The 23880-nt window shown below is 40.0% G+C and overlaps 1 protein-coding gene across 1 annotated transcript in view; it reads right to left on the reverse strand.

Annotated features, from left to right (window-relative positions):
- Positions 1-12788, reverse strand: part of TLL1 (tolloid like 1) — a 332054-nt gene extending 319266 nt beyond the window's left edge. The window contains exon 1 of the mRNA XM_036763870.1: positions 12620-12788. Within this exon, the coding sequence (XP_036619765.1) occupies positions 12620-12788 (169 nt within the window). The remainder of the gene's footprint in view (positions 1-12619) is intronic.
- Positions 12789-23880: the final 11092 nt, after the last annotated feature.

Consider the following 23880-nt stretch of genomic DNA (forward strand, 5'->3'; position numbering starts at 1 on the left):
TGGGAAAAATACTAATCATACAGATAAGTCAGAGAGCCAGTTGTTAAACATTTGCCAGCACACCCCTGCTCCACTTGGGTCTTGTCACTTCACAAAACTTCCCAAAGGAGAAAAAAGTAGTAAGGGCAGCACCCAGGTCCTGAACCTCAAAAGGTGAACACTAGCACCCATACCACAGCTTGACAAAAGACATGTAAGGAATGGGGACAATATACATGTCAAAACATGAACTCCACAGTTCCCAAAAAAGCCAATTTAAAAATAAACAACTCATCGATAAGACAGTCTTAAGTTCTTTAACAACTTTTTTTTATACAGTGGCATAGCAAAGTCTGCTAAAATTTCTTCATTCAACCATCCAATTAAATACTCATTCCATTCTTATTCAATTCAACAGATAAGTGCTTACTATGTGCTAGGCACTAGGATCTCAAAGACAAAATCACTCTGATCCCTCAAGGAACTTACATTCTACCAAAGGACTACAACATTTATGCATCTACATAAAATCAAGGTAATTTAAATAGGGAAAAGATCATTAGCAATTAGAAGAAAGAAGGAAAAAAATCACTCCAAAGAGAAGTTAACACCAGAGCTGGGCCTGGAAGGAAGCAAGCAAACCTTGCTTCCCGGACAAAAACAGTGAATTCTAAGTTACAGGAAATCTGGTTATGTATAAGATGGGAGATGGAATATCCAGTTCAGAGAATAGCTTTGCCACCAATAGCTTTGGTATATGAAGGTAAAAAAAAAGCCTGAAGTTTAGAGCCAGATTTTAGGTGGCCTTAAGTGACAGGCTGATGAGGTTTATATTTTATCTTCTGGACAACAGAGAGCAAAGGGAGATTTTTTTTTGAGGAGGGAAGAAACATGGTCAAAATATGCCTTAGAAAAATAACATTGGCAGCCATGAGGAGGATAGATAGGAGAGGAGTGAGACTAGAATCAGAAGGCACTTAAAACAGAATGCTGAAGAGATGATGAAGGTCTGCACTGGTGTGATCAGAATATGAGCAGAGAAAAGAGGATGGATTTGTTATGAGGGAATAATGTTAACAACTTGGCAACCTATTGGAAAAGGAGGTTGGGGACTAGAGGAGGTGGGACGGAGTGCTGAGGGACAGATAAACGTCAAAGATGACACTCATAGGTTACCAACAGGGTGATTAGGAGGATGATGGGTGGCCTTGAGAAAAAAATTAGGAAGTTCAAAGAAAGTGCCAATTTAGGAAGAAAGGAAGAAAGATAATGAGTTCTACTTCAAATATGCTCAGTTTGAGATTCTAATGGGACATCCAGATGGAGATGCCCACAGGTGACTGGTAATGTGGGATTAAATTTCAGGAATATGATTTGGACTAGACATATAATGAAGCATGTGAGGACTGATGAAATCACCAAGATCAAGAGAACAAAAGGAAAAAAATGAGGGCACAAGACAGAACCTTTAGGGACACCACTGACTGGAGATACATAATGAACCAACAAAGGAAACATCAAAAGAGCAGACTGCTAGGACGAGGACCAGCACTGAGTAGAATATTGGAGGGTGAGGCTATCCACAATGTCAAAAACTAACAGGAGGGCTAGAAAAGGAGGACTAAGAAAAAGCAGCTGAATTTAGAAGAGAATAGAAGATTAGCACTATGGAAAAGTAGTGGGTGGGGTTGATAGCCTGATTATAAGGTGTAACTTGAAGGAATGTGTTAAGTTACATATAATTAGATTTTATGTAGGAAAGTTAATTTATTCTTAAGCACATTTGAACCATTTTTTTTCTTTATGGTACAGTCTTTTAATGTATGTGTTGTCACTATAATGAGCAGAGTTGACCCAAGTATTTTTAGTCTTCAATAAATATTTATATCACCTACATACTCGTGAAAAGGACAAATACATCCTTAGCTTTTGGCTTACAAATACCCAATCTGTATGGTTGTTGTTTGTTGTTATTTGTCCTTCATTCTAAAGGAGGACCAATAACCTCAGGAAGGTAATGTCTTGCCTTGCAAGTGAATTGGATTTAAGTGAGACAGGGATGTGCAAAGTCACCAGCCTCACTCTCTCCTCCAGAGCCATCTAGGTCCAGGGGCAAGTATAGATCAGGACTGGACTGGAGATGGCCCTGGATGCGCTACTACTTCTTCATACAAATGTATGAGCTGTGTTCTTTAGAATGGTTGAATTGAGAGGATTAGCACACTCTTGAAAGGGAGGTCAAGCAAGCATCCCATTAGCTAGGCCACAGCGGCTTCAAATCTAATTGTCAATATCCTATTTTCAAAGCTAACAATAGTAAGAACTAAATAAACAAGCAAGAGAACTCCCTTCTTCTGCTTTCTGGGAATGAAAGTATTTTATGCTTCATTTCACCAATGCCTCTGTCCCCTATGATGTTGGAAAGCTATGAAAAGGTACAAAACTTTGTTTAAAGTTGTTGTTGTTCAGTCTTTTCGGTTGTCTCTGACTGTTAGTGACCCCATTTGGGGTTTTCTTGGCAAAGATGCTAGAGTGATTTGCCATTTCCTTCTCCAGATCATTTTACAGATAATACAACTGAGGCAAACTGGGTTAAGTGACTTATGAAGGCTCACAGGGGTAGTGTCTGAGGCCATATTTGAACTCAGGAAAATGAGTCTTCCTGACTTCAGGCCAATTAGTCACTAGAGAAAAGTTGAGAAAAGAAAAACTCAGAAGACCAGACAGTTTAAATACTAACTCTACCAGTGACTTACTAACCCTGAGCAAGTTGTTAAACCTGTTATTCTTTCAAATTCCTCATTTGTAAAAAGAGGGGATGTACCCACTGGCTTCTAAAGTCCCTTCCAACTCTAGACTTACGATTTTCTCCCTCAATAATTATTCTTTTATGGTGACAGTGGGGACAAAGAAGATAGAGAGACAGGGGTTCCCAAGCTCTCAATTAGGCAAAGGTGACTGCATCTTTGAAAACTGGGAGGGCTCTCAAACTCTCCAAGTAACAGCAGCAGTGGCCCTCCACATCATCACAGCTCCACTCCACAGAGACAACAGTCATGTATTCTTCTTTAATAACTCACACCTAACTAAGGATGCTCTACAGAGAATCCCAACAGTTCTGAGGAGCAGGGGGAGTTCTGAGCTCTGTAAATCAAGGCATTAGTTGATCCCAGCAAGGGTCCTCAATGACTGATTACATCCAATTATAGATTAATTATGTTGCTCTTTTTTTTTTTAAAGCAGAAGATGTTAATGAGATTCCCATTTCCAGAATTAACTTTTGATGTATAACAGACTGGTAATCTCACATTTACTACTTACATGACCTTGGGCACATAAGATCTTTGGCCCATCCTCAACTATAAAACTAGGAGCTTGGATTAGATAAACTCTAAAGTCCCTTATAACTCTAAATGTATGATCCTATCTTCTATGACTACTAACATATGAGGTGATATTCTAGGCCTATCTAGGAAGCAAAGTGGTTCAGTGGATAGAGCACCAGACCTGGACTCAGGAAGACCCGAGTTCAAATCTGGCCTCAGAAAGTGAATAGCTGTGTGACCCTAAGCAAGTCACTTAACTCTATTTGCCTCAGTTTTCTCAACTGTAAAATAGGGATAGTAACAGCACCTACTTCAAAGGCTTGTTGTAAGGATCAAATGATAAGATGTTCACCAGTGTTCACCTAGGGCATGATTTGTTGTTTTATCAAGATCAGAGATACTGCCTTGCAAATGACAGGCACTTAATAAATGTTGATTGAATTTGACATTATAAAGGATTGGGTGGCAGAAAAGGGGGTTCAAAGAACTGGAAGAAATTTATCTTCAGTCTGGAAAGTGGAGGCTAAGGAAAGGATGTGACTAAACGCTATAAAACCAGGAAGAATTAGCCTGAGGGCACATTTTGTTCATGAAATCCTAAAAGTTTTGGGAGCCAGACCTGTAATTTCATCAATGAATTCCATAGATCAGCAACTCATCTGTTACTTTCATGCTTAAAGATCAGAGCAGGGCACTGAGAATTTAAGGAAATTGACCCATATATTCACACAGCTACCAGATCAGAGTCAGGACTTGAAGTCAGATGTTCCTAAAGCCAAAGCTCACCCTCTAAGCCATATTTCTGCTAGGAAACTGAAAATAGACAGCATCCTTTGAAGCATGAAAAAGACTCAGGATCAAAACACAGTAGTGATATGAGTTTTATTACCACAAAAGGCTGAAAATATAAACAGGTTCAAGAAAGCCTTGCCAAATTAATGGATGGCAAACCCACAATGTGGCTTAAGATGGAAAGACTCAGAAATTCAAGTGGCCTTTCCTCTCCTCACTGCCAAATCCAATCAGTCGCCACTTCCCATCAATTTTATCTCCATAATAGCTCTCATGTTTTGTTTCCTCCCTTCTACAGCCACTGTCACTATCCTAATTTAGGCACTCTTTCACCCTTTACTAGTACTGCTGTAATATCCTTCCAACTGAGCTGGCTGTCATTAGTCTTTCTCTTCTCCACACCACCCTTGATAACAGGTTTTCAATTCAAGAACTCTTCTTCCCCACTACTATATCATAAAATAGAAACTCCTTAAACCTATTATTCAATGACCCCCCTCACCCTCCCCCCTCCCGGACATTTCTCCAACTTACCTTTCCAATCTTACATCACTGGCACATAGTGGGGGTTTAGTAAATTACTCTTCCCTTCCCTTCTCCCTTAAAGTGCTCTAAGTTTCAGCTATAATAGACTGACTGCTCAGTACTCAAAGTCTTATGCTTATCAGGCTGCTGATGGTGCAGTGGATAGAGTTCCAGACCAGAAGAGGAGCTGAGTTCAAATTTGACCCCAGACACTTACTGTGTGATCATTTAACTCATGAAAATCATTTAACTTCTGTTTGCCTCAGTTTCCTCATCTATAAAATGAGGGTAAAAATAGCACCTACCTTGAAGGGTTGTTGGGAGAATCAAATGAGTTATTTGTAATAGCACAACATTTGTAAAAGCACTCAGCACAGTCACTGGAACATAGTAAGAGCTATATAAATGCTTATTCCCTTCCCTTCCTCCATCTTTGTATTTTATCTAATGTTATCCTCCCTAGCTGAAAGAGACAATATACTCATGTCCCTTTGACCAGACTCTACCTGTTAACTCCTCTCCCTTCCTTCAAGGCCAAATTCAGGTTCCATCATTTCCATCTTTCAATTCTCAGCAACTAACAATGCTTTCCACATAATAGGTCCTTATTAGTTATTATTGAATATGATGGATAATAGATATGGTTAGCCACCCCCCCCAAAAAAAAACCCTCTCAGGGCCACTGAAGAACATTAAACTACATAGACCAAGAGTCTTATCACGAAGCTTTTCTTCCATATGTACTATAGAGAAGCATTTTAAACTTCCCCTACATTAGTCACAAGAAGACAGTTGGGGTTCTACTAATTAGCCAGAAAAATTCACCCATGAATTATTTTTATAGGACCAGTTTGTAAAGCCTTTTTGAATGGAAAATTCAATACTGTAATACAACAATTTCGAAATTGAGCTTATATTGTCCTGCAGGAATAGCAAACAGCTACTCAGGAGACCTTGTAAGAGCAGGTAGGAGAAAGGACATTTCCCCCCCAATATTCAGATACCGTCTATAGCATAGAAGAGATCCTGGTTGTAATTTTAAAAAAGACAACACAAGACTTCTTTTTTGTACCAGTACTAATAGCATTCAAAACACACAGAAAAAGTAGTCTTGGTTAAAAAAATTGTTATCATTCTCCCTCCCTATTAAAAAAGTACACACATTTAAAATGTATCCCATCCATCATTCAGTAACAATTGACAATACAGGAAATCCCAATCATGTAAAGAAAACTCAAGAACAGGGTGTCATATTAAGAACAACCTTGATTATCCAGTCTCTGCTTATTTGAGGTATTTACTATGTAAGATTCACTCTGCTACATAGACTAATTAGCATACTGTCTCCTTCTAGCCCCTCCCATAGACTGATAATTTGGAAGAACAGTGCCCTTAGAGATGTATACTGTGTTTCCTTCCTTTCTGTAATATGATCCAAAGTTATCAGCCCACACAACAGTGGGCTGGGTAGCATAATGGAAAGAGTCCCACTTACTAGGTCAAGGGCAAAGACTAATCCCTGGGACTGCTTCTTGTCTACATGAAATAACAAAAGACTGCCTACCTCCACTGGATTGTTCCAAGGAAAATAAAGTACTATGTAAATGTGATTCACTATTATTAGGTTTAGAGATCTACCCCCTCAAGTCTTTAGAAGAATCTGATTTCCTAGTAATGTGAAAGGAAAGGTAAATGCATTGAAGGAAGAGTATAAGACATTTGCTTAGACTCTCTGACCCTTGGTATATACAGATTCCAGTCTTTCAGACAGGCTTCTGCCCTGACTGAAAAAACTGAGGGTGAACTTCACAGGTCCAGGCTCCCTAACATGGCAGCCAGAAACTTATGTGCCATGCTGGCACTATTGCTCCCTATAAAGCTTTCATCACAGGGCCAGAAGAGTAAATCAAATGACTTCATAGGTCTTTTTCAGTCCTATAATTTTGTAAATTCAAGCCAGAGTTTCCATGTGATCAATAGGTATTCTGTTTGAACTATATGTTTAACATGCTATCCCTTAAACAATTTCCTCAGCTAATTATTTATCTCTGGCATCACTTTCATTATGTCGGCCTTGCTGAAAAACTTATTTCAGTTCCTTAAGAAAGTCATTTCTTTGATGTGAACATTCCCTCCACCAAAACAAACTGGAACCTAATCTTCTCCCACACCAATTCTTCCTGATCTGGTATGGCCAAAAACAAATTAGCAATGGTCAACTTTGGTAAAGGGGCAAACTTAGCAAGACAAGCCCTCAAGACAAAGAAACTCATCCCCTCTGGGTACATATTTGAAATCTTTCATTCAACTATAACTTAGTTTAAAAAATTCTGCCATTTTTATTATACTGGTTTAACAAAAACAAAAAGCAGGAGAATCTCTCTCCCTTGATACAGGTATTCTTTGATTCCTCTCAAAATTATTTTAAGGTTATATTTTCTATAGGTCTTTTGTACTCCAAACATTCAATGCATTTTGCCATAATTACAAAGAGTATTTCCCTTAATCCTTGTTGATACAGGTATTCTTTGATTCCTCTCAAAATTATTTTAAGGTTATATTTTCTATAGGTCTTTTGTACTCCAAACATTCAATGCATTTTGCCATAATTACAAAGAGTATTTCCCTTAATCCTTGTTGATGTTATAAAGAAATGTAGATGATTTTGTGGGTTTATCTTATATACCTTTGCTTTACTGAAGTATTTATTATTTCCATTAATTTTTTGAGTTCATTGTATTGAGTTTTCTAAGCATACAAGTATGTGATTTAACATGCAGATATTTTCTGGACAGCTAGGTGGCACAGTGGATCCTTACTTACTGGCTATGTAACCCTGGCCAAGTCACTTAACCCTGTTTGCCTCAGTTTCCTCATCTGTAAAATGAGCAGGAGAAAGAAATGGCAAACCATCCAGTATCTTTGCAAAGAAAACCCCAAATGGGGTCACAGACAGGACTGAAATGACTGAACAACAACAAAACAGATATTTTAAGCTTCTTTATCATCAGTGTTTATTCTTTTAATGAGGAGCAGAGTGACATAGCCACTTTCCTATTTCAGACCTTCATCAACTCTTATCCCGACTATACCAGTACCCCTGCAATTGGTTTCCCAGCTTTTAGACTCTCTCTCCAATCTATCTTCCACACAGCTGCCAAAACAATCTTCCTAAGGCACATGCTTGCCCGTGTTACTCCCCTTACCAAAAGCCTTCAGCTGCTCCCTGTTGCATATCAGTCTTATTTATCTTTCCTACTTCATTTCATATTACATCCTGAAACAGTAAGGCAATAATAAAAACTTAGATAATTGTCAAAATGCCTATCTAGTTCGGTATCACAAAGTATATGAGACTCTCCACCTAGAAGGTAGAAGTAAACCATTTATTCAGACACCAGAAAACCATATCCCACAAGCCATTTATCCAATCTATCACAGCAGTAAAACATTCCACACACAATATCACAACCTGGGGCCTGGGCATCCCAAAACCTCTCCGACCCCCTGCTGGGGTCTTCCCCAAAACAAACTCACAGTACAGCTAAGTCGGCCTGTTCAGTACTATCACTAGGGTGGCCATTAGCAGCCATTAGCAGTCATAACATTTCTTTCTCTCTCTCTCTCTCTCTCTCTCTCAGCATTTTCTGTGACATAACTTCCTTTTCCTCTTAGCAAGTTCCTCCCACCATACGTGTCTTAGGTTTCCTGTGATATAATATAAACAGGTCACATGGCCTATTAATGAATGGGAAAGATCTTCAAATCTAATTGCTACTGCACATCCTTACAAGAATTCTGTTCCAGCAAAACTGTACTAGCTGTTTACACAAATCATGCCCCATGATATAAGGGTATGTATTACCTTCTCCCCTCTACTTTTCAGAATCCTAGTCTTTCTTCAAAGCTCAGCTCAGGCACCACCTACTCTCTGAAACTTATGCTGAAGCCCCAGTTGTTGAGTTTCTATCCAACCTCAATTTTTCTTGTATTAGATTCCAATAGAATAGAATGTAAGCTCCCTGAAGACAGAGGTTCTTCTGTTGTTGTTTTTGTTGTTTCTGGTGGTGGGGGTGGGGTGTGTGTGTGTGTGTGTGTGTGTGTGCAGTTGTGTCCCTACACAGCAAGTACTTAACAATGTTTGTTGAATAGTTAAATGAGTAGGGTCCAATAATGTTGAAGCTCAGGATGGCATAACCTTTGAGAATATAGGACCATTTTCATAAAACATTAAGTCATCAGCATAGAGCAAAGGCCTCAAGGAATGTAAAACTCTGAGCAGCAGGAACCAGATTAAAATATAACTAAGAAATGTTTAACAAAATAAATAAAAATGCAACATAACACAGAAATATTAATTTGTGGTTTTGTAAGTCAATCCACACCAGGCAGGGATCCATTTCTTATTGGGTTTGACAACCCTAGTCTGGAACATTCTCAGAGTCTTTTCTAGCACATTTTGGAAGAATCATGTCATTGTTGGTTTTTTTTAAATTTTAATTTTGGTCAAAGTTAAGGATCAAATGATGAGACAGTACATAAGTACATATTGTACATTTAGGCAATTAGCACTTCACTGATTCAGTTACTGCCCTCAAGGAACATTGGTTCCTGGAGAAAGTAAAAATTGTCTATTTGACAGTTTCCAGGTGAACCAGGTGAAAAATTTACCAACTGATTATTAGAACCTTTAGTCCAGGGAATCTGGGCCAAGGCTCAGTTTGGGGATTCCCTGGCTGTGCCCATGAAAAGGACTCCTACTGTTGAAACCTACAGAAACCAAGCTAGGATTTTTCAAATCATCTAGCTCAAATTCTTCCTTTTATAGATTAGGAAGCTTAAGTGACTTGTCTGGGAGCTTATAGGTAATAAATAGCAGAGTCAATGTCAGCGCTCTGTGCAGTTTGTAGGGACACTAGTCTATTGTTTGAAGAGTACAGGCCACAAGCCATGTGCTGCTCCAACGGTGACAGACTGATAGCTTCATTGTGGGTTCCAAGATTCAAGGGATGGGTCCAGAAGAATTTCTAGGGGTTAAATTTTGGAAAGGATCTTTCTTCCCATTTTTAAACTTCAGCCTGTCACAATCTCCCCTAGATTCCCATTCTCTTTCCCCCCCCATTTTACTAACTTACAAACCTCATGGTTCTAAAAATATGACATTTTTTCCTAATATTCTTTACTGACTTTTGTTATTTCATATGCTTGTTATTTTCCAAAGTTTCTTTTATTGCTATTCTTCATCTTTTTTACAGAGTTAGGGGGCACTGGTTTTAAGTTGAAGTTTGAGACTTAGGAACTTCATCCCATCATTGTGAAGGGGTCACAGCAGAGCCAGAGGAGTGAAATCCAAAGAGTGACCAATTCCTTTCCCAGCTCCAATAAACTCCAAAAGAACAGCAGTAGCACTCAAAAACAAATAAAAGAGCTAATAAACAAAATCCTGAGATAAAGAGGGGGTGAGAATCATTATTCTGGCTAAAATAATTATCCATTCACAGATGTATTTACTTTAAGCACCAGCAGTTACCACTCAGTGTTATCCTACCAAAAGTAAAATAGTATCAAGGAAAAACAAATATAAGCACTCTTCCAGCTGTTTCATTTGTTCACTTTTTCTTCTATCCTTTCCCTTTATCCTTTTCTTCTAGCCTTTCATTTACAGGAAAACACTCATAGCCACTTTTTTTTTTTTTGTCAAACCATGCAAAATCCAAAGATTAGGCTGCAAAAACAACAAATGCACTAAAATAGAAAAAAAAAGTACTGATTCAAACAGTAAATAAAACTAAATAAATAAAACCACGAGTGACGATTTCTAAGACAAGAGAATTCCCTGAAATATTTGCCACCCTTTTTGACATTTCTACTGTGACACTTCCACTTTTCATTGACAAAAGGACTTAATATTATGAAAAATATTGTATTTTCCATCTGAAAAAAATGCCATATTTTCTCATAGAAAATTCAGCCTCAGGAGTTGAGATGGGGTTAAACCCATCACAAGGAAAAGAACAGCAGCATTTTTAAGTTTCCTAGACAACCATTAGTTCACAATATAGTTAGCTATTAGTCGTGTCAAACATCTAACAAGGCGCATTTTCAATTATCTGAAACTTCCGCTTGACCTTATTAAAGAGCCCATAAAGTGATTCTGGTGCCGGATTATGGGTTTGGTTTGCAAATTTAGCTGATGCTCAACCTCTGCAGAATCATTCTCCTTTGCATCTTTCTTTGGACATAGTCTGTATCTGTGTCCCCAAACAGTGATGCAGGAAGAAAAGGGAAAAAAGAAAGCTAGGAAAACTTCGTTTGGGGCAAGAAATTTAACCATCTTTTGCTACTAGAAGCAATATCAGTCTGGCTTGAAATGACAGCACAAAGCGGCGGGGGGGGGGGGGGAGCGGGGGGAGTATTGGTCTACACGTGTACGTCTACGTATGAATAACTTGCTGGCGATCGCGGGGACACGGATACACACACACAGAGCAAAACCAAAAAAACCGGCACTTATCACGGTAAGTAAGGAAAAGGCTATTTTCTTTTACGTTCTATCCTCGCTAGACCTATCAGACCAAATACCTCAACATCAAAAGGAAAAACTGACTGAGGGAATTTCCAGCCCTATCTACCAATATCTCCGTCTTTCATTCATACGCACCAGTAGTCAGACTTGCGTGTGTGACTGAGGAGGGGTCCAGTGAGGACGGAGGGATTGCTCAAGTTAAACCTTTGCCCCGGGATGCTATGAGCAAGATTCGGCTGAGTGATCAGACAGCCTATTATTATTATAGGAATCTCACAGCCATGGGAAGGGAACACGCCCTTCTTCAGAGATGACACATTCATACTTTTTTAGCTTCCAAACACCAGTGTCATCCTAGGAACCAGACCCTCACAAACCCCCTTCTTCCTCCCCCCATAGGACGCGCGCCAGAGCACAGCCCTGCAGCGAACTGCACAACCAGAAGAGGCTCCCAACTCAAAATCCTTGGCGGGGGGATGGGGGTGGGGGTGGGGGGGGACATTAGGGAATGGGAGAGGTGCTGCTACTAGTGAACAGAGTGAGCCCCCGGGAACTTCCCTCACTTGGTCCCTGCCCACCGCAGGTGCGGCTCCTAGGTCTGAGAGGCAGCTTGGAGGGAAGCGCCGCCGTGTGCTCAAACGGGGACTAGCAGCGAGAAGCTATTAGGGTTCCAGGGAGCTGAAGGGACTGGAGGCGCTCGAGAGCGTAAATGAAGCCAGAAGGAGGGAAGCGAGGGCTTCCTGCAATTGCGATGAAAACTGGTCCCCCGAGGTGCTCCGAGGAACAACTTGGGAGATTCTCCCTCTCTCCCTTTCCCTTTGTGTGGGAAGGAGGTAACGCACTGGGAACACATCTACTAAATGCTCCTAAGGCTCCACAACTGCGATAATGAAGGTACAGCCAGGATGGTGCCTCGAAGAAGAGGTGTCTCAGTATAGGCTGTAATTTCTTTTTTTTTTTTTTCCTGCAGTGCTCCATCCATTCCATTTCCATCCAATCCAGCCATGATCAGGCGTCCCCCGCTCCCGCATCCCGCATCCCAGCTACGACTACAGGCTTATTTAAACAAAGGTTTCTCCTGAAAATTCTTAGAGACCTTAGGTGCTGCCATTTGAAATCTTTAAATCTGTGGTGTTTCATCACTTGGAGGAGGGTGAGGGTTGCAAGGGGAAAAGATAAAGGAGAGTTAATAATATTCCTAACTATAAGTCTCGAACCCGTAGCTGTCGAGAGTAAACAAATACTATGGGGTGCGAGTGGGGAGGGAGTTGAGATGCAGTCCTAGGAAGTTGGAAAAAATACCTGAACCTGTAAAACAAAGTTCCCAAGTCCACTCTGCTCGAGAATGTTAGCTAGGGAAGGGGAGGGGAAGAAACAGGTGAGTTTCCCCTCTCAAAAATAAGCAAGAAATGGTACACGAAGCTCAGGTGGAGAGCTAATTGAGCATATGAGACGGCGGCAAGTCACTTACCAGCTTTACAGGGATCTTTATAATCTAGCGTCTCGGTTTTATCCTCTTCGTGAAAAGCATAAGTGTAATCATAATCGAAGCCAGAGGAGACCCACATCTCCTCACCGAAGATCCACGCCGAGGCCACCAGCCATAAGACGAACCTCTGGGATAGCATTTCCATCCCCATCCTCCTCACGGGGAGGAGGAAAAAAACGGAGAAGGACCCGGGCGAACAGCCACCTACTGTCCACGTTGATTGAAAGGGGCGGGGAGGACAGTTTTTCTTCTGCACCTAGAGCCTCTTCGATGAGACTGTGGCTGCTAGGGGTCCGGAGACATGCGGAGATGAACACATAAGGGAGAGAAGAAGGGACTTCTATGTACGCCCCCACCCTCTTTTGAAAAGGAGAAGTTGGGAAGGAGCTAGTGTGTGGGTGGCCAGGTAGGGAGGGAGGTAGATGGGGAGGTGCGGGAAGAATTGTCTGGGGGAAGAGGAGGGGAGGCGGTCCTAGTCCAACTCTGGTCTTCGCAGCGCCCCGCGATTTCTGCCTGTCAGAACGTCTCCCGGCCGGGTTAACCAGCAGCCAAACTTCGCGCGGCTGCTTCTCCTCCTCCGGCCTCTCCCAGAGGAACGCGATGCCCCCCAGGGCTTGGTGTGGCTCCGACTCCTACTCTCAGCTCCTTCTGCCAAAGCTCCAGGGCTGAGCCCTTCTACCACAAGCCGCCGCCGCCCCCTCCTGCTCCTGCTGCTACTTCTGCTCCTGGAAGATGAATCCGGTCTGTACATCAGCACATCTGAACTGAAACGGGAGACAAAAAGAGAGGGGAGAGTAATTTCTACGCCAAGGAGACTTTATTGTCCTGCAGCGCAAAGAGAACCAACTCTTCTGAGAAATGGGAAAGGGGGGCGGGGGGGGGGGGGCGAGGGTAAGGACGTGAAGTAGGGGTGGCTGTTTTTTGCTTAAGCTATTTTCCCATCTTCCTAACTTAAAAAAAAATCTTAAAAGCATCTAACCCAATCACTAGCATCCTGCTTACTTATTCATACAATCAGGGTCAGGATCCGGGCTCCAGCCTCCGATCTGGCTCCGTTGATAGACTAAGGCAAACACACAGTTCCACACACTCCCACAGTGACATTTATCTCCATGTATATTTTAGTGAAGATTAAAGATGACTGTGAAGTCTATGCTCACCAGTGCAAAGATTAGGTATGTAACAGTTTAGAGTGCCAAGGACTTGAAGGGCGGGGGGAAGAGAAGCGTAATAACTTAGCTACAAATCGCACGCTCCCCTCCCCCCAAATAAACAGGCAACGTGTTTCTTTTCCTACACTGCTGGTTAATGTTAGCGCGGCGGGGGGAGGGAGGGGGCAGAATGTTCCAGCCTCAGCGGTTTATTTAAGGAATGAGAGACCATTGATCTCCCAACTTTTTGTTAAAAAAAAAAAAATTACGAAGCTCAAAACTGAAAGTAAAAAAAAGAAAAAATTCAAAATCATCAATCCCGAGGGAATATCAAGCTCTTGTTAGTTTCCCTCATTTTTCACGTGAGTGAAAGAAAAAAGGCATTTCTGGGTTTGCCTTAGAAGCAAAGTTCTCTAATATCGGTAGACCCCACGCGGGATTATTTAGAAGCAGGGAGGATATGAGAACCAGAACGAGCAGACGAGAGGTGAGCGAATTAAACCGGGTGGCCAAGCTCAGCGTGGTAAGAGCCACACACAATTCAGCCTATCATCTTAAAGAAAAACATACGACGGGAGAGATGGGGGGGGGGGGCCGGAGAAAATAGCCAAGGAAGTCTCAAAACCCCCGTTGTGAGCAATTCCGAAATTGTGCTCACATCTGCAAGTAGTTTCAAAAGAAGGTGAGACTTTTCCGCCTCCTTCTCCAAGTTTCCAGGGGCCTGGGGATTGGGAGGAGAGAAGTGATTGGGCGTCTGCAAGTTTCTAACCTCTTTTAAGTGTCAGCTGCAACCTTAGACTTTTGAAAAACCCACTTACATCTTCATTTGAAACTCCAGTCTCCAAATACTGGTCTGCCACTGCTCACTTCCTTGATACCATCAACATACAGGGACTCACAATTAGAGAAGAGCCTGACAGGAAAAGGAAAAAAAAAGTAAATATAACTGTATTTATTCAGCATTCTGAGATTCACAAAGACCCTGTGAGGTAGGTAGTGCAGGTATCCACCCCATTTTACAAAGCTGAGGCTTGGAGAGGTGAAGTGATTGACCTACATAAAACAACTAGTGTAGCAGGCAGGATTCAACTCCAGGCCTTCTGAGTTAAGCACTTAAGGAAAAAACAAAAGAACCTAAAAATTTCTGGAATAGCAGTCAACCAAAGGTATACTCAATCCTACTTTGGAGACTTTGACATTTCTGTTGTTTAAAATAATTTTTGCACTTTAAAAAAAATTCTGCCTGCATCCTCACATAGTACAGAGTCTCTTATATAATAAGAACTTAATAAATGCATATTGACTGACAAACATTTGCAGCTAAAAGTGAAGGGAGAGAATGGTTGTATGGAGAGTGCAGGAACTAGGCCAGGGGTAGGGAACCATAGGCCTGGAGGCCACTGGGCAGATGTTATTATTACAAAGAAATGGTACTTTAGTCTCTTTCCTCTAACCAAAGTAATTGATGGGTCTTTTTTATAGTCAGCTCCTAAACCGTATAACAAAGACATGCATCTGGCAGTATGGAGGGTGGGGAGTGGGTAAAGGGGTGAGAAACTGTTCAGTAAACAAGAATCCCCATTTGCTTTAGAATCATAAATTCTTCTACCCTGTCAAAAAGTGGTTTGCTTAATCAATAACAATAGAGCTGGTGTTATTGCTCTGGTGGAAGACTTTCATCGATAAACTATTCAACAAACGTTTATCAAGCATCTTGTGCCATTAAAAGTACAGCTTAACCATAAACACAACCTACTCACCCCTGAATGATATCCATGCCCCAAATTATGACCATGCAGCAGGACACTCCCCACCCCACAGGGTTAAAAAAAAAGTGCTCTTAATTCTAATGTCCTGAAAGTACTACCTTTGATTATGTTATCCATTTGTAATCTTGCAAATGTGTGCCAGTTGTCCTCTTTGACTATTGTGGTAATCCATAGCATCAGTGGTGATGAAAGCCTTGCATGTAATTGTTCCAAATAATTGCTACCATATACTACAAGATGTGTGTGGAGACATCTGCATCCTTTTTTATTGTTTCATTTTTTGATTCTTTACCATGACAATGCCTAGGTTTCATCTTTGTGATATTTGAAATTGAAAAATTATAAAATCAAACAAAATAGCAATTAGGAGAATTAAAAAAGATGAGCCAAAGAAAAGCAATATACATGGTATTTATTAACTGTACACATTCTTAAATTTAAAAAAATTATTTAAAAATACTTATTAACCTCAAAAATTCCAGGATCAACCTAATAGATGCTCTGACTTTGACTTTAAAACTTTAACTTGATCTAATTTTATACTAATGATTTTAAAACAATATACCAACCTTTGGAACATAATTTTTTTCTGAAGTTTCGATGAATGAAAACATTTTGTCCTGACCATGGAAAATTTGTTTACAAGAATGTGTATGATGTATGTTACACACATATATATATGTATATGTATATATGTGTGTAACATATATACATAAACATATATATGTTATATATATACACATACAATTGTGATCAATAGCTATATCAGTGTGTTAGTTATGCAGCCACAAAAAAGCATAGTATGTAATTTCAGTTCCTCAGAAAGATTAATCAAGAGATGAATTCAAGAGAGAGGTTACCTCTCAGGGATGTATGTGCTGAGGTCATCCTTGGCCTACAGCCTGCAGTCTTCCCCTGACCGCAGCATCACCCCCTGAACAAGGGTCACATCAAACTCTAGTGGGCCTGAAGACAGCTGACCACAATAATAGACTTTAAAAGAACGGTTTTTCTGGGCCAAAAGATGAGGAATCAATATGATCTCTTACTATCATTATGATTACAAATTAATACAAGACATAAAGTAAAATAATAAAAACAGATACTTGAACTAGTTTCCAACCAGTCCATTTTTTTTAAAAAAGCCATCCTTGTATCAATGTGCACTTACATGTTTAAATGATAGGAGTGGAAGTCATATACTTTCTCAGCAATTTAACTTTATTAACTCGGGTTTAGAGAACTTTGATTTTCATCCTGTTTTCTTTTGGTCTCTGTTGTAAAGCTTAAAATCTCAAACATTATTTTCATTTCACAAACACATAGACACACAGAGATATTCATCACCCCATCATGCTTACAACTCTGACAAGTGGTTTGACAACATATTCAATCAAATCCCAGCCTACATCAGTCTCCTAAGAAACCAGCGAACTTCCACTGACAGACTTCATAAAGGAAGACAAGCAAAAAATCTGCTTCATTTCCAATTTATTTTTTAATCATGAAAAGTATTAATAAGAAGCCATTTTTAAAACTCAAAAATACACAGAAAAGGATCATTTAAAGGGTAGAGATTGTGTCTATATGCCCTTATTTGAACATTAGTTCAATCCCAAGTATTATCTTCTGCCTCAGAAGGGGTCTGATTGGTTTTCTTTATCCAAGAGTAGAATAGGACCACAGTCTCTGGAAACCATTATCTCCTTTATCCGAAAATAAAGGATTTGAAAAATGAAAGGGGATGCCACCTAGCTAAGGGTTTTTCTTTCCTGTCTAGGAGGCCTGGTAGGATTCCTTGCTAGTGTCCTCCTAGCAAAGAACTGAACCTATCAGTAAGGGCCTATTTCCCTCATCTCTGTCTAAGTTCCTACCTCTCTATATATACTTTCCCCTTTCTTTCCCTCCACCCCATTATTAAATCCAAAGACAAGCAGTTCCCAGAAGTTCTCATCTTTTATTCTTGTATATCCCTGACTTAGTGGAGTGTTAACAGGTGGCCCAGAGCACTGACTTTAGAGTCAAAAGAAACTGAGTTCAAATCTAGACTCAGGCACTCACTAGCTATGTGAACCTGGGGAGGTCACTTAACTTTGCCCCAGTTCCTCATCTGTAAAATGAGCTGGAGAAAGAAATGGAAAACCACTCCAGTTACTTTGCCAAGAAAACCTCAAATGGGGTCGTGGAGAGTGAACAGGACTGAAATGACTCAACAGTAGATCCCTAACTGACTTAATGGAACCTTAATACCCATTCTAGGTACTTAATGAGTGCTTGTTAATTGGCAGGCATGGGAATATAGGAAGGATTAAGTAATAAAATAAATTTTAAAATAAAATAACATTTTTTAATTTAAATTTTAAATTTTAAAATAAAATAAAATACTGGAGCTCCAGGACTTAGTATCTTGCCTTGCACCTATTATTTGTCAAATGAGTGAAAGTTGTTAGACAAGTATTTTGAACTACAGAAAAGTGTAGCAATTCAGCAGGTCTGATCCCTACATGGGAGGTATTGGGGTACCATGCAAAGAGTGCTTCATATGTAGTGAGAGGACCTGGCTTCAAAACCTGACTCTTCCAAATACTGTCACTTGTGTACAAGTCACTTAATACCTCGGTAGCATGGCTTCCTCAGCTGTAAAATGAGAGATTGACTAGATGACCTCAACTATCTTTTGATTAAATCTATTCTCCTGTGATCCTTCCTTCTTGCTTATGTGAAGTGCTAGTAATTGAAGAATAAGAAATCTAGTACTAAGTAAATTCAAGGCATTTTATCCAATTTTATTATTTTGAAGAATAATGGAGATAATATGCTTTTAAAAATATTTTATGGTCTCTAAGATAAGAATCATTCCTGCCTCCTACCTTCCTTATATAGATATTACAATGATAAGTTGAGTGGCATAGGAAGTAGAACTGAAATTTCATCTTTAAGGGGACCTCTGGAGAAAGAATATCTCTTCTACCGATGCAGGTTAGCACCCCCACTGTTACCTAAAGTCCTAGAGACTTGCCTATAACAGTGAGAAGTTAAGTGACCTGGCAAGGATCACCCAGCCAGTATGAGACAGAGCTAACACTGAAACTTCAGTCTTCTAGACATTCAGGTCAGCTTTTTTTATCCTGTATGCCATTGAAGCTCTCCTAGACATTTTGTTTGTTGGGAAGGGGGAAATTTACATAAATTCAAGGAGTTATCAAGGACTTAACACTGTTTTGGCCTAGATGAACCATCAGTCTAAAGTTGTTATAAACAAAAATATAATAATTTGAAAAATGAAGAGTAGGGGTTTGGGAAGAGGAGGTTTGAGGACCATATGGTCTGAATGCTGTTACATTTCAGTTTCCCACTCTACATATTATACTCCAGCTGGTAGTCATTCCAGGAGTTGACAACTCTTCCAACATAGTTGACAAAACCAAGAGATGAATCAATACACCCTTTGTTTCATGCTTCCTAAAACTCTTCTTTCAATCCTCTCAATCCTGGGCTGATAAGACGAGCTGATAGAAACAGAGTAAAGATAGAGTCAAGATATGAGAGTAGGACTATAAGGAAAGCTGAGCACAAAGAATCCACACTTTCAAATTATGGTGCTGCAAGAGATTTTTGAGAGTCCCTTGGACAGCAAGGAGATCAAATCAGTCAACACTTAAAGAAATCAATTCAGGCTATTCACTGGAAGGTCAAATACTGAAGCTGAAGCTTAAATACTTTGGCCACATAATGAGAAGACAGGACTCATTGGAAAAGACCCTGATGTTGGGAAAGATTGAAGGCAAAAGGTAAAGGGACAGAAGAGAATTGGATGGCTAGACAGTGTCATGGAAACAAAGAACATGAAGTTGGACAGACTTTGAGAGACAAGGGAGAACAGAAGGGCCTAGCATGCTATATTCTGTGGGGTCAAGAAGAGTCAGACATGACCGAACAACAACAATGAAAAGCTACAAGTGTGAAGAACTTATTCAGCCCTCTCTAAATAAATGAAGACACATTATTATTAAGCACTTACTGTGTGTAAAAGGCCCTGTGTTGAGGACTAGAAATCCAAATCCAAAAATGAGATAAATTAGTTCCTGCCCTTGAGGACCTTAAAATAGTGGGAGATAATATAATAAAGCAATAAGCAGTTAATTAAGCTCTTATTATGTCCTAGACACTGTGCTAAATTCTAGGGGGTGCAAATAAAAGTAAAAGGATAGTCTTTGCCCTAAAGAAACTTACATTCTAATGGGGTTAGAAAACACACACACACACACACACATACACTCACATTGTCATGTAACACAGATCAAGCCGGGAGTACATGCAGGAGAGCTTCTAGCAGGTTCACTCTTGATTTGGGCGACCAGAAGAATAGCATCAGTGACATAAGGGGTTAATTACGCTTACTTTTTTCTAGTCTTCTCAAAGGGAGTTGCTGATAATGGGAGCACCAGCTCCTACAGCATCCCCTAATTACTCTTCTCAAAGGGGTGGGCAAGAATCTGGTAGGAGCTACAACTCCTGCAGGCCCCCCTAAATCTCAATGGTGGCCAGTCAAGACTAGCACACATTAAAAAATCCCCCCAAACCTTGGTGGGAGCTAATCAAGGCTTATACAGCATTCCAGCTTGTGCATTCCCCCCAAGCCTCAGTGGGGGCTAGTTGAGGCAAGCAGACATGCGCATTCTCCCTGTACATTCCTGTTCCCCACTTACTGACCAGTGCCTACTTTATTTATAGAGTAACAGACAAAGAAGGCAATTTGCCAGCAACAGCCTCACAAGTTTACATTAACTTTAGCAACATCATGAGCACATGCACAGTGGTGGGATTCAGCCAGTTCACACTGGTTTGGCAGAACCTGTACCTAATTTTAGGTTGAGTTCAGTGAACTGGTTGTTGGGGGCTGGAGGGCCCCATCAGTGGTGGCAACGACAGTGGCAGCACCTCAGCTCAATTCCATGGAGAACCGGTTGTCAATCTGTTTGAATCCCACCACTGCATGTGCAGTAGGTGTTTATGGCTTTAAGGATAAATGTTTATATTTTGCAAGGTTATACAATGATACCCAAGTATAGTAAAAACTGTTTTATAGGCCAAGAGTCTGGGAACTAATATCTATGATCTTGGGAACTATTATCCAAAAAGCAACAACAAAAATCCACCTTACTTACACTAAAATGCACCTTACATACACACAAGGAACTGAAAAAGGAGGGTATGGAAATAGTGTGGATAAAGAAAAGTAAATCAGAAGCAAAGGCTGAGGAATAAAGATTGATTGACCTTGACTCCTCTGCAAAACAGAAGCCTCAAAAGGAACTCAACAGTGAGACAGGGAAGCCAATATGGCAGAGGGATACTCCAGAATGAGAAGGCAGCAGGAGAGAGAGCAGGGGTCAGAAAAAGGAGTTTTGGCCAGGGGAGTCATGGGCAGGATCATGACCTTTTCAAAAGCAATGATGGTATTCATTTGATTGTCCTTTCTCAGTTGGTCAAGTTACAGATGCCAAGATGATCCAGATGGATGGCAATATGCTCCCACTCTCTCTACACACTGCTTATAGGTAGGTTCATTATTCTGAAGAGGCCGTAATTGGTACCTTTTGTGGCATACCTCTGGCTCTCTATTATAGCCCCATTCGTCAAATCTCAGTAAAGCTAAAAAGTGAGAGAACTTGTAAAGAGTGTTTCTAGTCCTTATTGACAGATGCCAAGGAATGAGGACTGTTTGACATACATCTCAGCAACCCAACAGGATTCAAACTTAACAACCCAGGGACCACAAATTTAAAAGCTCATGATCATTATTTAATCATTATGATTTGTAGCTAAACACATCCTTCATATACTCTAAATAATTTTTTAAGAGTAAAACATTGCTAAAGACATTCAAAGACTATAAAAATTCAAAGAGACATTACTTGAAACCTAGATGATATAGTAGTCTTTAAAATTTTTTTTTAAAATAGAAACCATCATCAGCCCAAATACTGTAAATGGGGAAATTGTTCTCAATAATTTCCAAATCATCCCAGGATTTTGAAAAGCCAGGTGGAATTTTCTAGTGAGATCTTTTTTCCTGCCCAAGGTCAAAAGAGAATTTAAAAAAAATTCTTACCAACAAGAAAAGATCCAGGAATTTATGGATCAAATTAATTTAGTTCAAAAATTCATCTCACTTTCCCACCCTCACTCTTCTCTTGTTAACAGTGAGAGCAATGGAACATTTATTACAAGTGGTTACTCAGTTTACTCTTTCATTCCAGCAACAAAAATATTTAAACAGGCACCTTTCAGAGATTCAGTTTTTTCAAAATACAGTATATGGTGGACAGTAAGTTCCAGACTACTCTCCCCACTCCCATTGGCAAGTCAGGACCACAGAAAGTGGCTGGTCAATTTCCCCCTCATAGTGCTAGGGGGAACCGTGAATTATTGGCTGTGTTTTCTATGAACCCCCATCTGGTATGCTCCCCCAACATATTTTTATCTCTTGGCATTCCCCTAATGTCAGTTAACCAAATATCCTTTTTGGAAAGGAATATTTACTTATATGTAAATGAAGTACAACAATATCTCCCTCTTCTCCCACCTAAGTCTGGGACATATTCTCCCACAAGGATATCCAGAGTCTAGAAAGCTATGCTGAACTTAGAGAATACATGTGGTGGAAGAGTAACTCACATCTCCTAGAAGCCTTTTCACCCTTGATGGAGTCCTTATCAAGTTCCCCTGAGGTGTATATATAGTTCACTACTGGGCTTGCAGTTCAGGGACTTTAAATTGATCCTGAAACTATACTTCTTTCTGGATATCTAGTTTTTGTTGTTTTTTTTTTTGTTTTATTTTGTTTTTTTTCTCATTCTCAGCTCTTGACTAGATGAATTGTTTCTTCTTGGCCCATTCTCTCTGATGGCCCTCCATCGAGGTTCATTCCTCCCTTGATGCCCCCAATGTTGTTATTGTTCAGTTGTGTCCAATTCTTCATCACCCTATTTGTTTTTTTTTTTTTGGCAAAAATACTGGAGTAGTTTGCCATTTTATTCTCCAGCTCATTTCATAGATGAGGAAACTGAGGCAAACAGGGTTAAGTGACTTATCCAGAGTCACACAGCCAATAAGTGTCTGAGGCCAGATTTGAACTCATGGAGATGAGTCTTCCTGACTCCAGGCCCTACACTCTATCCACTTCATCACCTACGTGCTCTAACCCTCTGATATAGGTGCTAGGAATTTAGCACCTTAAGCTATAGAAAATTGACTCTTCAAGTAGGCACTCAAATCCTTCTGAAGGAATCTACTTTTCTTCCATACTGAAACCCAGAGGTGTATTAAATTCTTTGACCTAATTCCAATGCATTTCCTCTACCCTGTCATATAGTTTCATCCAATGGCTGAAAGCATTTCACTGCATCCAAATTGAATAAGGACTTTTTTTGCAATGTTTATGCCTTTGATTAATTCAATAGGACTCTAGGAATTTATAAACCTATATTACATCTTTGATTAGCTGATTCTATAACTCAAAGAGTCATTCTTACCTGATTAAGGTATCAGGACATACAGCATCTTGTTAGTTACATTAATAGAAATTGGGACGAATAGGACACACAGAAAAAGAAAATCAGAAGAATAGAGCTGACTACATTTAGTAGAAGTTGGAGTATAAACTTGTTTCATAATTGGTCAATATATTTATCTCGAAGGTCATGTGGCTTGATCCTTTTATGAAAGGTTGTGAATTCACCAGTGTTTATTTTATAACTTATTTAATTCTACTCATAAGCTGCAGCTGCTTTTCAACGTTACTTATTCCACGAGTATTTGTGTTCTCTCACTTTCGCTGTGGGTCTTGTTCCTCAGCCAGGCCAAACTTGTTTTGTGAGCTACATTGGGTTTCCAGGTGGCAATAATTAATGACCTTGGCCTTCAGAATCAAAGCATTGCAACTCACTTCAGCTCACTTTTCCAACCACTAAAGCAAAAGTTTTGCACTAAAAAACCAAAATCTAATCAATACAAAACATTAGAAGTGATTGTGTTTGTTTATATATTTATAGCTTTACATCTTTCTTCAGACGCACTTTAACAGCATTAACTAATGGTCCCTAAAATAAAATTGAAAGGCCTCAGAGTAGCATAGTAAACAAACAAGCAGGCAAGGAGGAAACTCCCAAGAGCTGACATGGGCTAAATCCCAGAGGCCCAACATTCATTTTCCTTCATACTTTTCTCATTTTTCCCTCTGCTAGGGATATCATTGCCCAGATACATTTCAGGTCTTACCACCAAAAACTTCAAAAATCAGTGGGGCACAGTTAGTGCA

Source organism: Trichosurus vulpecula, chromosome 6 (genome assembly GCF_011100635.1).
Source record: "Trichosurus vulpecula isolate mTriVul1 chromosome 6, mTriVul1.pri, whole genome shotgun sequence".
Classification (NCBI taxonomy): domain Eukaryota; kingdom Metazoa; phylum Chordata; class Mammalia; order Diprotodontia; family Phalangeridae; genus Trichosurus; species Trichosurus vulpecula.